Source organism: Oncorhynchus masou, chromosome 13 (genome assembly GCF_036934945.1).
Source record: "Oncorhynchus masou masou isolate Uvic2021 chromosome 13, UVic_Omas_1.1, whole genome shotgun sequence".
Taxonomy (NCBI): Eukaryota; Metazoa; Chordata; class Actinopteri; order Salmoniformes; family Salmonidae; genus Oncorhynchus; species Oncorhynchus masou.
The window spans coordinates 43,125,155-43,141,687 of NC_088224.1; the positions used below are offsets into that span (position 1 = coordinate 43,125,155).

A 16,533-nucleotide genomic window follows, 5' to 3' on the forward strand; every position below is an offset into this window, starting at 1 on the left:
TCTATTTTAAAGATGAAAAAAGATTTTGGTGCATTTTTCCCCATATTTCATCCAGTTTGCTTTATTTTTTACAATATATTACACTCAATCTTTCTTAAATAAGTTACTCCATTTCTTTTTGTTTTTCCTCTAACTCATTCTGTGCCTCTAAAACTGCATTGTTCGGTTAACGACTTGTAATGAAACATTTCACGGTGACAAATACAATTTGTTTTGATATTGGCACAGCTTTTATTGGTATCTATCTGTAATGCTTTTCCATCAATTTTTTGTTAATCTGCCAAGAAGGCCAGTATCCAGGAGTCACCTCTTCACTGTTGACGTTGAGACTGGTGTTTTGCTGGTACTATTTAATGAAGCTGCCAGTTGTGGACTTGTGAAGCATCTGTGTCTCAAACTAGACCCTCTAATGTACTTGTCCTCTTGCACAGTTGTGCACCGGGGCCTCCCACTCCTCTTTCTATTCTGGTTAGAGATAGTTTGTGCTGTTCTGTGAAGGGAGTAGTACACAGCGTTGTACCAGATCTTCAGTTTCTCAGAACAAGATTAGACGGACGCATTTCAGAAGAAAGTTATTTATTTCTGGCCATTTTGAGCCTGTAATCGAACACACAAATGCTGACGCTCCAGATATTCAAATAGTTTAAAGAAGGCCAGTTTTATTGCTTTTTTAGGCAGGACAACAGTTTTCAGCTGTGCTAACATAATTGTAAAAGGGTTTTCTAATGATCAATTAGCCTTTTAAAATTATAAACTTGGATTAGCTAACACAACATGCCATTTGAACACAGGAGTGATGGTTGCTGATAATGGGCCTCTGTATAAAATGGGCCTCTGTCATAAAAAGTCTGTTATAAATTATTCTGTCCTGGTTAAAAAATATGTTGTCATCCAATGGGCTTTGATTGAATTTGCAATATCCTCACCCACATGGAAATTCTGTAAGAGTAATGTATATGACAATTATTTGATGGTCTGACCGCATTCTGTCTCCTATCAACACCTCTTAAACTTTTGGTGCCAGCGGGAATGACATGTTTATCTCACTCGGTCAGGATATTTAAGCCTCCATATACCAGTAGTTCCAATATATCCATGATATTCATTCAGAATGACATGTTTATCTCACTCGGTCAGGATACTTAAGTCTCCATATACTAGTAGTTCCAATATATCCATGATATTCATTCAGAATGACATGTTTATCTCACTCGGTCAGGATATTTACGCCTCCATATACCAGTAGTTCCAATATATCCATGATATTCATTCAGAATGACATGTTTATCTCACTCGGTCAGGATATTTAAGCCTCCATATTTCCAGTAGTTCCAATATATCCATGATATTCGGGGTTTCCTTAAGTGCATAAGGGTGATGGTTTGTAGTGTGATTTCCTTCAAGCTCCATTGAGGTATTTAAAACCGTATTATAATCTCCCACCATAATAATATAGTCTTGTATTACTTGTATTACAGTATTATATATTTTCAAAGAATAGTGGATCATCATTATTTGGACCATATAGATTAATGAGAGAAATCTGTTTATGGTCCAATAACATATTTTAAAGAATCATCTACCTTGCAGATCTGTTTGAACAACTTGCACATTCGGATCAAAATTATTGCTAATTAATATCATCGCCCTTTTTGGGCTTCTATTCCCTTTTCCCATGGGAGAAGTATATTTAGACACCCCCAGGCCTTGTTCCACACAACTTCATCTAAAATAGTGGAATGAGTGTCCTGTCAAAAATAGGTACTATACTCCTTCTCTTTTAGCCAGGGAAATACGGATCGTCTTTTCTTATCTTCTAAGCCAGTGGTTCCCAAACTTTTTATAGTCCCGTACCCCTTCAAACATTCAACCTTCAGCTGCGTACCTCTTCCAGCACAGGAAGTTTGCGCAGGTCTCCGACCTGGCATAGCCATACTCCCTGTGAGCCCCCCCAAGAAATTTTGGGGGCTGACTCTCGGGCTTCCTTCCGCGCCGCCGTGCTTGCTTCGCCATCTTCATTCTCCTATAACCTTCTTCGCACTGCTCCAGTGAATCCCAGGCGGGCTCCGGCACTCTCCCAGTGTCGACCGCCCACCTGTCTATTTCCTCCCAAGTAGTGTAGTCCCGATATTGTTGCTCCTGCTGCTGCTGTTGCTTCTCCTCATACCAAAGCCTCTCAGCTCTCGCCGCCTCCAGTTCTTCTTTGGGGCGGCGATATTCTCCAGGCTGATCCCAGGGTCCTTTTCCAAACAATTCGTCCTCCCATGTCGATACCTCCTTTTGTTGCTCCTTGGGGCGGCTACACTCCCCTGGTTTAGCCCAGGGTCCTCTCCCGTCGAGGATTTCCTCCCAAGTCCTTTTTACGCTGCTCCTGCTGCTGCCTTTGCTGTTTCTCCTGTGGCTCCTGCCTGTTGACACGCTGCTTGGTCCGTTTGTGGTGGGTGATTCTGTAACGGTTTTCATGCGGTGAAAGAGAGTCGGACCAAAATGCAGCGTGTAGATTGCGATCCATGTTTAATGAACAAACGTAAACACGAATCAATACAAATACTTCAAAACAAAGAACGTAAAGAACGTAACGAAAACCGAAACAGCCTATACTAGTGTAAACTAACACAGAGACAGGAACAAGGACACTAAGGACAATCACCCACGAAACACACAAAGAATATGGCTGCCTCAATATGGTTCCCAATCAGAGACAACGATAATCACCTGACTCTGATTGAGAACCGCCTCAGGCAGCCATAGACTAACGCTAGACATCCCACAAAACCCCAAGACAAAAACACACCACAATAACCCATGTCACACCCTGGCCTGACCGAATAAATGAAGAATAAACATACATATATATTTCGACCAGGGCGTGACAGCCACACACAAATTATATCTGGCTCACGGGAAGTGACAAAGAGCTCTTATAGGACCAGGGCACAAATAATAATATAATAATAATAATCAATCATTTGGCTTTTTATTTAACCATCTTACATATAAAACCTTATTTGTTCATCGAAAACTGTGAATAACTCACGACAGGTTAATGAGAAGGGTGTGCTTGAAAGGATGCACATACCTCTGCAATGTTGGGTTGTGTTAGAGAAAGTCTCAGTCTTAAATCATTTCCCACACACAATCTGTGCCAGTATATAGTTTTCATGCTAGTGAGGGCCGAGAATCCACTCTCACATAGGTATGTGGTTGCAAAGGGCATCAGTGTCTTAATAGCGCAATTTGCCAAGACAGGATACTCTGAGCACAGCCCAATCCAGAAATCTTGCAGTGACTTCTGATTAAATTCAATTTTCACAGACCCGCTTGTTGCAATTTAGATGAGGCTCTCTTGTTTAGATATCGGTAAGTGGACTGGAGGCAGGGCATGATATCGGGAAGTGGACTGGAGGCAGGGCATTAAAGGGATAATGAATCCAGTTGTTTGTGTCGTCCGTTTCGGGAAAGTACTTGCGTAATTGAGCACCCAACTCACTCAGGTGCTCGCTATTTCACATTTGGCATTGTCCGCAAGCTTGAGTTTATTTGCAGACAAAAAATCATACAATGATGGAAAGACCTGTGTGTTGTCCTTGTTAATGCAGACAGAGAAGAGCTTCTCTTAACCATTTGCAAATAAATTCATAAAAAATCCTACAATGTGATTATCTGGATTTTTTTTTTTCTCATTTTGTCTGTCATAGTTGAAGTGTACCTCTGAGGAAAATGACAGGCCTCTCATCTTTTTAAGTGGGAGAACTTGCACAATTGTTGGCTGACTAAATACTTTTTTGCCCCACTGTACAGCTTTTACAGTTAGGAGAGATGTCCGTTTTCATTCTATGGAGTCTCAAAGGAGTGTATAAAATGTAATTTTTACATTAGTAGAGGAGCAGTATACCCTGATGCAAACCTCCGTCCATAACTCATCACTGATAGTCAGACCAAGGTCCTTTTCCCAGATTATTTTCAAAGGAGTAAAGGAGGAGCCTCCTTTCTCAGAAAGGAGTCTATAGATATAAAATATTTTGCCATTCGTGGATTGTGCTGTGACAAGAAGGGTTTCAACTTCATTCAACTGAGTTCTACACCTCCTCTTGGAAGTAAATGAGGAAATGACATGTCTAATTTGAATTTAAATGGGATCTTGGCACATTGAATTCACTGCAGAGCTCTTGAAAGGATTTCAGTGTAGTGTTTTTATGATGAAATAGGTCTGAAAAGATCCTGATTCCTAGAGTATGCCAAAGATGAAAGTTGGCATCCTTCAAGACTTTTGGCAAGTCTGGGTTGCCTACTATGGGCGAGTGGGAACATATTTGGGAGGAAATGCCCAGGTATTTCTTACAGTCCCTCCACGCTATAAGGTGCTGTAAATCACAAAGGTTTTGGCTATGTTGCCCACTTCACTAAAGTTATTAATGAATATAATTGAGCTTAGTGGCAATGAACCACAGGATTGGGCTTCTATCTGAATCCACGTTGACTCTTGTCTGTTTGTGATCCATGTTAGCATGTTGCAGATTTGGGCAGACCAGTAGTACAATTGAAGGGAGGGAAGGGCAAGACCACCCTTAGATTCAGGTTTCGATAGAGTGGAGAACTTGATCCTAGGTTTTGTATGGCCCCATAGAAATTTGGTGATGCTTTGGTTAGTTGTTTTGAAAAAGGAAACTGGGAGATAGCATGGGAGCATCTGAAATAAATAGTTCAGTCTAGGGAGGATGTTCATATGGATGACATTAATTCTTCCTACTGTGCTAATTGGGAGGGAGATCCAGGTTTGGAGATCGTTCTTGATTCGATCCAGGAGTGGAAGATAGTTTTCCTTGAAAAGGCTATTCAGATCTAGTGTTATGAAGATCCCATGTATTGAAACTCCTGTCTCTTCCATTGGAATGGACATAGTGTCTTCATAGAGCTGGTGAGTGTACGATTGAGAGGGCAGACAGTGGATGTGTTAAAATATATCTTATAACATGAAAACTTGCCATACTGAGCATATGTGTCTAAAATGGGACGGAGGGATTGGAGTGGAGTTCTGCCTCCGTGTGCTTTCTCTCAGAGGTATATAGTTTGCAGTAAAAATCATGAAAAGTTAAATGGATCTTTTTTGGGTCATATGTGACCTCGTCCTCTGCTGTTAGGATAGCCATGATTGTACGCTCTGACTGCTCTTTTTTAAATTGGTAAGCAAGCAATCTACTCGGCCTATTGCTATACTCATGGTATTTCTTTTTAGGAAAGAAAACTTTTTTTTATCTCCCGAGTATAGTCCAAATTCAGTTTGGCTTTGGCTGCTTTAAGTTGACTCCAGGAGGTGCTGTCTGGGGATTGTTTATGTACTCTTTCACAGCATTCTAGCTCCCTCTCAAGATCTAGCCTGTGTGCTTCCATTGCTTTTTTCTTAGAGGAAGCATATGCAATTAGATGACCTCTTAGTGTGGCTTTGGCAGCGTCCCACTTTGTGACCGGAGAAACAGGAGAATCTTTGTTGTCTTGTGTGTAGTTGTCTATACATGTAGTTACCAATGTATGGAACGCCTCATTTGATAACATGGAGGTGTTGAATTTCCAGCTCTTTGACCTCGGGATGTTTTTACAGAGGTCAAAGCGGAGGTGGACAAAGGCGTGATCTGAAAGTGCTATGGGTCCGATTGTACACGTGGCTGAATTTATGAAACTCTTTGGGATAAAAATGTAATCTATACGGGAGTAGGTGTTATGGACATTAGAGTAGTATGTATACTCCATAGATGAGCCATTAGTCTCTCTCCAGATATCTATCAGTCCCATCTCTTTAGTAAGAGAGTTCAACATCTTTGCAGATCTAGGATTTGTGGTGGGGACTTGAGATGATTTGTCTAGGGTTGGGTTAAGGGTACAATTAAAATCTCCGGCCACCACTCCAAAGGAAGCACAATGCTCATTGAACAGGGTTATCATTTTTTACGTGAAAGCAGGAGTATCTGTGTTCTGGGCGAATATGTTTAAGATAGTAATAGGTTGTCCATACAGTGACCCAGTTATCTCCCCTCCGGATCAGATATGTTTTTGTCAATTATGAATGTAACATTCTTATGGGTAAGTATGGCTGTACCTCTACTGTTTTATTTGAAAGATGAGAAATACACCTGTCCCACCCAAGCTCTCTCTTGTAATAGCGCAACGTCTGCTTTTTCCTTTTTTAGAGCACATAGTATCTTTTTCCGTTTTATTGCATGCCCTAGACCATGGCAGTTCCATATCAATAGATTTAAGGTGCTAGTCATTGTCATCGAACAGTAATCGAACTTTAGTGCAAGTCATCTCTGGGTAAAGGTGGATAATAGTTACAGCTGCGTTCACATAAAAGGAAAATAAATTATGTACATAAAATAATAATCTCTAAACACCCCAGCAGAGTTCCAAAACAACTCAACATATCCCGTTGGATCTATTATCCCCCCGCTCAGTCTCAATTCTATGTCCCCCCCCCCAAAAAACGGGGGGAAAAACGGGAACAGCTAGCAACGGACAACGTCTCCCCCTCCCCACCAAAGAAATGCCTCATCCTCTCCGCCCCGCATTGAGTAAGTGACAACGTAGTCCCCGTCCAGACCACATTAAAAGAGGGAGAAAATAAAATCAATAGCCCAGCCTACATATACCTCCCCCAAGCAACATTGGGAACCACAAGTAATAATAGCAACACAAAAAAAGGGAAATAAAAGTAGGCTGAAACATTAGTAGGCTTAGGTTAGGCTATAGAGCCTATCCCTCTCAGCTAAAGGAAAACAAATATAGATTAGATGGCTATAATGACATTTAGCGGGGCGGGTGGGTCTTTGGATATCGGCTATATGTTGTCTTACCCCCTTTAGTAATAGCATTAATCGCATTTAGTCATTGGTCCGTTTCTCATTGACCAGGACTGTCTTTCAAAAAACGTTTTGCCTCTTCGGGAGTTTTGAAGTGTCGCAGGGCTCCTTGGTGAAGAATCCTGAGCTCGTTTGCGTATTTGAATCCCCTAAAGATGCCTCGGTCAATGGAGTATTTCTTCACCTCGTCAAACTCTTGGCGCTTTTGGCGTATTCCAGCTGACAGGTCCTGGTGTAAAGTGAGTTTGACGTTTCCCACTGTAATGGTGATGATTTTCGCCGCCTGTAGGACTCGTTCCTTGTCGGTGAATCTCAGGAAATGTATGCTGATTGGGCGTGGTGGTTGTCTGGCTGCTGGTGGGGGCCTCAGTGCTCGGTGAGCTCTCTCGAGTTCTATGGGCCTGTCGGTGGACAGGTGGAGCCACTTGGGCAGTTTGTCTTGCAGGTATCAGTGGCATGTTTCCCTCTTCTTTTTCGCTGGGGCATCCTTTTAAAAAATCACACAGAACCGAAGCAGATTAACTGCCGAAAGCATTTCCAACGCCCTCACCTCAATTGCGTTGTATACAGTAATTAAAATAATTAAAATAAAGTAATTAAAATAAATATATACATAAAGACAATTGGATATCTTAATTTATTTCCACAATTAACAAATGATATGCGTAATAACGTAGGCACTTCCTACAAAGATTATTACCCATAACCAGGATTGTTACCTATAACCAGGATTGTTACCCATAACCAGGATTGTTACCTCTAACCAGGATTGTTACCTATAACCAGGATTGTTACCTATAACCAGGATTGTTACCTATAACCAGGATTGTTACCTCTAACCAGGATTGTTACCCATAACCAGGATTGTTACCCATAACCAGGATTGTTACCCATAACCAGGATTGTTACCTATAACCAGGATTGTTACCTCTAACCAGGATTGTTACCTATAACCAGGATTGTTACCTATAACCAGGATTATTACCTATAACCAGGATTGGCATTACAAAAATTACATTTTCGGCAAGCAAACAATTATTGTGATCCATCCTGTATTGTCCCTAACATCATCACCCCATAGCAACAGATGTGGGATATGTACTGTACACACACACACACACACACACACACACACACACACACACACACACACACACACACACACACACACACACACACACACACACACACACTCCCCACCCTTTCCCCACAAACAACCACAAGCTCAGTTGTTTCATCTCCAAGCCCAACTCAAGAGAAGACTTGAGGTGTGAATGCATATGCAGTTGTAGCTGTTTGAGCAGGCATGCACAATTGAGAAAGAATGGGGAGATTTGATTAACCAATTTCAAATCCTAGCTGATGTAGTTCAAATACACCCCCCTACCCTGAAACACACACACGCTGGTCCCCAGTTGTGACCCTTTTCCCAAACATCTCTGTGCAGTCAGACCTTTTGATTATTTTATGCCACCAGGGTCACAATAAGTTTCCCCATCTCTGATTGCCGGAGTGTGACCCCCCTCTCCATGGGTTACAGCAGCTAGTGTTGCCAGCACTTCCATTACCTGAGTGGGGGCACCCCACCGGAAGTTCATCAAGGTTCTCATTAGCAGCTTTGAGAAATTCCTTATACGTTATGCTCACCCATCTAGGGGCTTTGGCTTCGTTGGACCAACCCTGTCAGGCAGGCTCAGACTCTTGAGGGGGCAGTGCTGCTTTAGTGGGTTTATTTTCTTTCTGTCTTGGCTGCGTATAGGCTACTTGCAGTAGGCCTATAAAACAGATAAGGAATTCTTCTGAGTGTGTGGGTCACTCGGGTGGGTGTATAGGGTGAGGGACTGTTCCATCATGATAGGACAATAAATACATCAACTATATTTAGAATTTCCTTTAAAATGTTTATCCCATATCTGCATAAAATTCAATATTTCTCTCTGTCACAACTCCTGCTCGCAGACACACACACACGGGCTCTGGCATTTGCAACCATTTTCCTTTTTCACTCACTTAACTCCACACTTTTCCAAACACAAAAACACACACCCCACCTTCCATCACATATACACTCGCACATACCCATATACGGTGCCTTCTATGTCCTCTGTTTGCTGGGTTTTTATCCCTACCATGTTGATTCTTACCTAATTTCTGGATTTTAGTACTTTTGTGTTTCAGTTCCTTATGTATGAAGATGTATTATTTAATAATGATCCTTTCTTCTAATGCTGTTTTTTTAATCTATTTATAAATACTAAGAATAGAATGTTGAATACTAACTATTTTTACAACATTCCCTATCTTGAATGGTATAGTGTATTTGTAGTTTATTTTTGTATCAATTGTTGTATTTGACTGTTTTTTGACCATGGATAATATTGGGTGTTCCATTATTTGAATCCTCTATGGAAACTTTGCATTATTTAGAATAGCCATGGAGAAGTGATTGGTGTCTCGGAAAAGTTGATTATCAGTGTACAGTTTATCGACTACGAGAGCTACACATTTCCCTTTTAGTCTATTGACTTTGAAGAATGGGTACAGAACTTTGCTTCATTTTGAAAGTTCCTCCAGAACTGATCATTCATTCTTATTTTCATGCCAGCGAGTCTTTTGCCCAGGCTTTTAACCATTATTTTATGTTTAAAGAATGCAAATTTGGTAACGATTGGGCACTCATATCGCTGTCCAAAACGGGGTACTTGTTCGAGTTTGATTTTGTCAACAGTATCGCCTGGGATCTGTAGGGCTTTAAAAGGGAATTATTTCAACACACTTTCAGGATCTTCACCCAATACCAGATATTCTTGCATGGATCGAGTCTGTATTCCAAGTAAGGCTTCTCTCAGAAACATGCTCTCCTCTTGATGTTCTTTAATGTCCGTTTCAATAGCATTGACCTTTAAGCTTGTTGGTTTCTTTCTACATTGTCACAGCTTTTTCCATCACTCATTTCGAGGCTCGCCTTCGTCGCTTTACTGACAAGTTCAAGTACGCCCAACTTATCATTTATTGATTTTAGCAGGTTGGTTTCAACTCTTACCGTACCGGGTGGTGAAAAGCATAAATCATAGGTGTCTGTCGAGGAATCTCGTAGTTTTCTCTTGGAGTTTGATTCTCTGTTTTTTCCGTTTCCTCTCCAACATGCTTTGGCGTTGACTGTGTTCGTAATATGTATCAATAAACTTCTCTAGCCTTTTTGGGGAGTTATTATCCAGCTTGAATGCTATTGCCCACGAGTACATAGATCAGTATAGTACTACTATTTCGTCAGTTTTAGATATTGATTATTGCAATTTCTCATGAGGCATTTTGCACCGCCATCTTCAGTCCGCCATCTCTGTCCTTCTAGTGTCACAGTATTACTTTAGTCACCTGTGTAATGATCATGCTGTTTAATCAGCTTCTTGATATGCCACCCCTGTCAGGTGGATTGATTATCTTGGCAAAGGAGAAATGCTCACTTACAGGGATGTAAACAAATTTGTGCACAACATTTTTGAGAAATAAGCTTTTCGTGCGTATGGAACATTTCTGGGATCTTTTATTTCAGCTCCTGAAACATGGGACCAACACTTTAGATTTTGCATTTATATTTCTGTTCAGTATAGTTTGTGAAAATATGGAAATCTGGAAATCTTTACAATATGCATTGTATATTTGGACCCATCCAAATATAGTTATCATATCGCTCATATCACATCTCCAGAACATAAACGGTGTTCATTATTGAGTAGCCTACCATGTAACTTCCTGCTGTGGTCATTTCGATCTTCCCCTCGAAAGGACCCCATGTGATGCCCACAGGAAGTGCCTGGCGAGAACGTGTCTGCCACTCTGTACCGTCATAGAGAATCTCCAGCTCTCCTATAAAACAGAGCACAATCTGTATTTAGATTATGTATTAACATTCAATCATGGCTCAGCTTGAGTTCAAAATTCTTTAATAAAAACTGTTTTTTACTACATATTATCTTAATGAGGCACCACACCATTGCAGTAGCATTTTCAGTTAGAGAGTACTAGTGTATGATAGTCTTCGGGAACACTCTTAGAACAAAAGGTACTATCTAGAACCTTAAAGGGTTCTTCAGCTGTCCCCATGAGAGAACCTTTTGAAGAACCCTTTTTGGTTCTCGGTAGTACCTTTTGGTTTCAATGTAGAAACCTTTCTACAGTTATTCTACCGGGAACACAGGTAGAGAACATTTAGCTAGAGAACATTTATCACAAGGTCCCTTCAGTGTATTTCAGAATTACTTCCTTACTCATCATACTGAACACCACCACCACTATCAACATCATCACTGAGCCCCTCTTCCCTCTGCAGTCAATTAACAGATCATAAACTTCACTAAAGCGACTCTCCCAAGCTTCGATCCTTGATGACCTAGTTGTCTCTTTGATTAGGCTTTAGCCCCAGCAGTGTGACAGCCAACAGATAGAGTGGATTAAGCCTCTTTGTCCATCCTGTTTTGATGTGAATAGTGGAGGAGAGAGTTGGGAGTTGAGACGGAATTTCAAATACCTGAGGGCTATTGGCTACCGGCAAGCGGATTATCTTTTCTAGTCCTATTCCTAACCATGATCTTGGAGTTGATAGTTTCTCCCGTCTTTTTTTGTTGGACTCTTTGATGAAGTCTAAACTCTGACCCGAAAGAGCGTTGGATATTATTGACAATTTCAATTTATTTTGGGAACATCCTCAGCTCTTAAAAGGGGACAGGTTGCACCCAAACAGGAGAGGAACTAGGATGCTGACTGCTAATATCGAAGAGGTACTACAAAAATTACGGGATATCAGTCCTTGCCCGCAACATGTAACAGAGTTGGCAGAGGAGGAAACATTTAAGTTGCTCTTTATGTATATGGCGACACCCGCCATATACATAAAGAGCAACTTAAATGTTTCTGTATCCATTACACCCTCTGTCCCTAAGTAATTTGAATGTCTTGTCTTAAATGTGGCTATTGGTAATATTGCCCATCTGATGCTAGCGGTAATTTATCACCCTCCTTCGGCCTCCTTATGTGCCATTAACAAATTGTCTGACCTGCTGTCTAACTATGCTAAATCCAATTAATTAACAGTGGGTGGTCTTATTCTGGATTGGTTGATGCCAGTATCGGATTGGCTGAAAGATATTTGTATTGAGCTAAATCTAACTCTGATAAGCTGATAACTACTCGCTTCAACTATAAAGACTCTCTTAGATATTAATCTAACACAGATATTATTCTAACACCAGTCTCAACGTCAACAGTGAAGAGGCGACTCTGGGATGCTGGCCTTCTAGGCAGAGTTGCAAAGAAAAAGCCATATCTCAGACTGGACAATAAAAAGAAAAGATTAAGATGGGGAAAATAACACAAACACTAGACAGAGGAACTCTGACCAGCATCCCGGAGTCGCCTCTTCACTGTTGACGTTGAGACTGGTGTTTTGCGGGTACTATTTAATGAAGCTGCCAGTTGAGGACTTGTGGGGTGTCTGTTTCTCAAACTAGACACTAATGTACCTGTCCTCTTGCTCAGTTGTGCACCGGGGCCTCCCACTCCTTTTTCTATTCCAGTTAGAGCCAGTTTGCGATGTCCTGTGAGTAGTACATAGCATTGTATGGTATCTTCAGTTTCTTGGCAATTTCTCGCATGGAATAGCCTTCATTTCTCAGAACAAGAATAGACTGACAAGTTTCAGAGGAAAGTTCTTTGTTTCTGGCCATTTTGAGCCTGTAATCAAACCCACAAATGCTGATGCTCCAGATACTCAACTAGTCTAAAGAAGGCCAGTTTTATTGCTTCTTTAATCAGGACAACAGTTTTCAGCTGTGCTAACAAAATTGCAAAAGGATTTTCTAATGATCAATTAGGCTTTTAAAATTATAAACTTGGATTAGCTAACACAACGTGCCATTGGAACACAGGAGTGATGGTTGCTGTTAATGGGCCTCTGTACGCCTATGTAGATATTCCATTAAAAATCAGCCATTTCCAGCTACAATAGTCATTTGCAACATTAACAATGTCTACACTGTATTTCGGATCAATTTGATGTTATTTTAATGGACGAAAAATGTGCTTTCTTTCAAAAACAAGGACATCTCTAAGTGACCCCAAACTTTTGAACGGTAGTGTAATTATTCAGACCCAGGTGCATCCTGTTTCTATTGATCATCAGATGTTTCTACAACTTGACTGGAGTCCACCTGTGGTAAATTCAATTGATTTGACATGATTTGAAAAGGCACACATATCTGTCTATAAAAGGTTCCACAGTGCATGTCAGAGCAAAAACCAAGCAATGAGGTTGAAGGAATTGTCCGTAGAGCTCAGCGACAGGATGGTGTCGAGGCACAGATCTGTGGAAGGGTATCAAAACATTTCTGCAGCATTGCTGGTCCCCAAGCATACAGTGGCCTCCATCATTCTGAAATGGAAGAAGTTTGGAACCACCAAGACTCTTCTTAGAGTTGGCCGCCTGGCCAAACTGAGAAAGCGGTAAAAAAGGGTCTTGGTCAGGGAGGTGACCAAGACCCGATGGTCAAGGCCGATGGTCACTCTGGCAGAGATCCAGAGTTCCTCTGTGAAGATGGGAGAATCTAGCAGAAGGACAACCATCTCTGCAGCACTCCACCAATCAGGCCAGATGGAAGCCACTCCTCAGTAAAACGCACATGAAAGCCCGCTTGAAGTTTGCCAAAAGGCACCTAAAGGACTCTCAGAACATGCGAACCAAGATTCAGGAAACTAGGCGTATGTCCCGGGTCACTACCTCTCAGGAGAGCAGTTTGAACGTAAACTTTTTTTTAAATCAAAATGCATTTTTGGGTAGAAATGCCTTTTAGAACATGTGAACTTTCATGTGCCTTAATAACAAATGTGTATGCCATCTGTAAAATATGAATAAAAGTGTTCAATTCTGAGCTTAGATGGTGTAGCCAAAGAAAAAGTCAGCAACCTTCCCACTAGCCATGATTGGCTGAGATAATGTGTGGGCTGGATATGCCGAGAGATGAGTTTGGATTGGTCTGCCATATAGCACGCTTCTGTCAATTTGAGCTGGTCAGTATGTCTAGGTAATCCTGTCTAACACTGTTTTTTTAAATGTATCGTGTATTAAAACTGCATAAGTATTGCTCTCAACTTTCTGGAGGACTGGGTTTTGATAACAGTGGAAGTTTAGTATGATAGCTGAGGAGATGGACAAAACAACTCTCTCCAGATTACATCTCAAGGGCAACCATGGCATCCGACAGGAGACGCGTCCAACCATGAATGTGGGTAAGAGAGTCAAGCTAGCTACATTTTCAGATATTACACCTTTCTAATTAGGACAGAAAGAGCCATTTGCTTGGCTAGCTATTTCCTAATGTTAGCTAGCTAACATTGAACCTGGTTGGTTAGCTACCTGCAGATTCATGCAGGATGGTAAAGTCATGAGTTGTGATTATGGTTCATCGTTTACTTACCTAGCTAGCTAGCTAACATTAACTGGCTGGCTCACTAGATAACGTTACGTGTATAACCTTATTATTCGTATCTCAGAGCCATTTGCTTCGCTAGCTATAGCCTAATGTTAGCTAGCTAACATTGAACCTGGTTGGTTAGCTACCTGCAGATTAATAAAGGGTAGTAACATCATGAGTTGTGATTATGGTTCATTGTTTTACGTACCTAGCTAGCTAGCCTACATGTCTTAACAAAAGACTCCACTATGCAAGTAACCATTTTGAGTGCGTTCGTAAATTCAGTCTGGCCATCTACTCTGATTTCAGAGCACTCTCATCTGAGTGTGCTAGAGGGCGCAGAATAACTGATGAATTTGCGAAAGCTCTATACCCACTGAATATGGCCGTTGTCAGTAAACATCAGTAAACATCGGCCAGAGGGTCTGGTGTGCGCTCTGAATGTGGAACGCTCTGAATTTACAAACTGACAATCTGACAGCACTGTTGCATTCACCAACACTCTGGATAACATAACAGTCTAACTAGCTCTGCTAGGGCGAGTAATGCTCAGTGAACTGTTCTCTCTCACTTAGATGTCTGGAAGTAGCTAGCAAGTTAGCTTGGGTACTTCACTGCTGTTAGTACATTCGGATCAACCCTTAAAGAGATGGGTGGGGCTAAAGCATAAAATTGTGTGAATGATGCTGAATGGGTGTCGACAAAGGGCTCTCCAATAGTACTACCAAAACAATCAAAGGCCATTTTCTCACAAGTGAGTTTACAAGTTTATCAACTTTCAAAGCAAAATTACCTTCCCATTGTTCATGGTATAAAATTTTGTAGCTCTTAGTTTCAACTTTCATCCAATGTATAAAACACCATTTCAAATGTTGCTACATTTGAGCAGGTCAGTCACATATGCTGAGCACTTGTTGGCTGTTTTTCCTTCACTCTAACTCGTCCCAAACCATCTCAGTTGGGTTGAGATCAGGTGATTGTGGAGGCCAGGTCATCTGATGCAGCACTCCATTACTACCACTTAAACAGCCTGGAGGTGTGTTGGGTCATTGTCCTGTTGAAAAACAAATTATAGTCCCACTAAGAGCAAACCAGATGGAATGGGGTACCACTGCACAATGCTGTGGTAACCATGCAGGTTAAGTGTGCCTTGAATTCTAAATAAAGCACACCATTTACATTTTTTAAATGTAACTAGGCAAGTCACTTAAGAACAAATTCTTATTTACAATGACCCCAGCCAAACCCTACCCCAGACAACACTGGGCAAATTGTGCGCCGCCCTATGGGTTTCCCGATCATGGCCGGTTGTGATACAGCCTGGGATCTAACCAGGATCTGTAGTGATGCCTCTAGCACTAAGATGCAGTGCCTTAGGCCACTGTGCCACTCGGGAGCCCTAACCATCACACCTTCTCCTCCATACTCACGGTGGAAACCACACATGCAGAGATCATCTGTTCACCTACCCTGCTTCTCAGAAAGACAGAGCGGTTGTGAGCAAAAATCTCAAATTTGGACTCATCAGACCAAAGGAAAGATTTGCACCGGTCTAATGCTTATTGCTTTCTTGACCCAAGTAAATCTCTTCTTCTTATTGGTGTCCTTTAGTAGTAGTTCCTTTGCAGCAATTCAACCATGAAGGCCTGATTCACGTGGTGTCCTCTGAACAGTTGATGTTGAGATGTGTCTGTTACTTGAACTCTGTGAAGCATTTATTTGGGCTGCAATTTCTGAGGCTGGTAACGCTAATGAACTTACCCTCTGCAGCAGAGGTAACTCTGGGTCATCCTTTCCTGTGGCGGTCCTCATGAGAGCCAGTTTCATCATAGTTTCACCAACGCTCTAACCACTAGGCTAACCTGCCGCCCCAAATGGTTTACCATGGTTTGCAAATGGTTTAAGACCTACACTGTATTTGACAAACAGGACACAATGCGTGCTTTCTGATGGTGTCAAGTCTAGTTTCCTTGATATTATGAAAGGTGCACCTCAGGGGTCGATTTTGGTCCTCTTCTCTTTACTATTCATATAAATAATATTGGTCTATGTATTAAATCCCTTCATATTAATCTGTATGCAGATGATATGGTTATGTATGCCATTGCACTGACTGTTGACCATGCTGATTTTGTTACATTACATGAAGGCAATGTTGATTTAAAACTTGTACTTAATGCAGGCCAAACAAAAAATATGTCAGATGGGCTACA

At 41.3% G+C, this 16,533-nt stretch overlaps 1 protein-coding gene across 1 annotated transcript in view; it reads right to left on the reverse strand.

Annotated features, from left to right (window-relative positions):
• LOC135552374 (zinc finger protein ZFPM2-like) overlaps positions 1 to 16,533 on the reverse strand; it is a 120,243-nt gene that overhangs the window by 65,756 nt on the left and 37,954 nt on the right. The window contains exon 4 of the mRNA XM_064983948.1: positions 10,597 to 10,721. Within this exon, the coding sequence (XP_064840020.1) occupies positions 10,597 to 10,721 (125 nt within the window). The remainder of the gene's footprint in view (positions 1 to 10,596; positions 10,722 to 16,533) is intronic.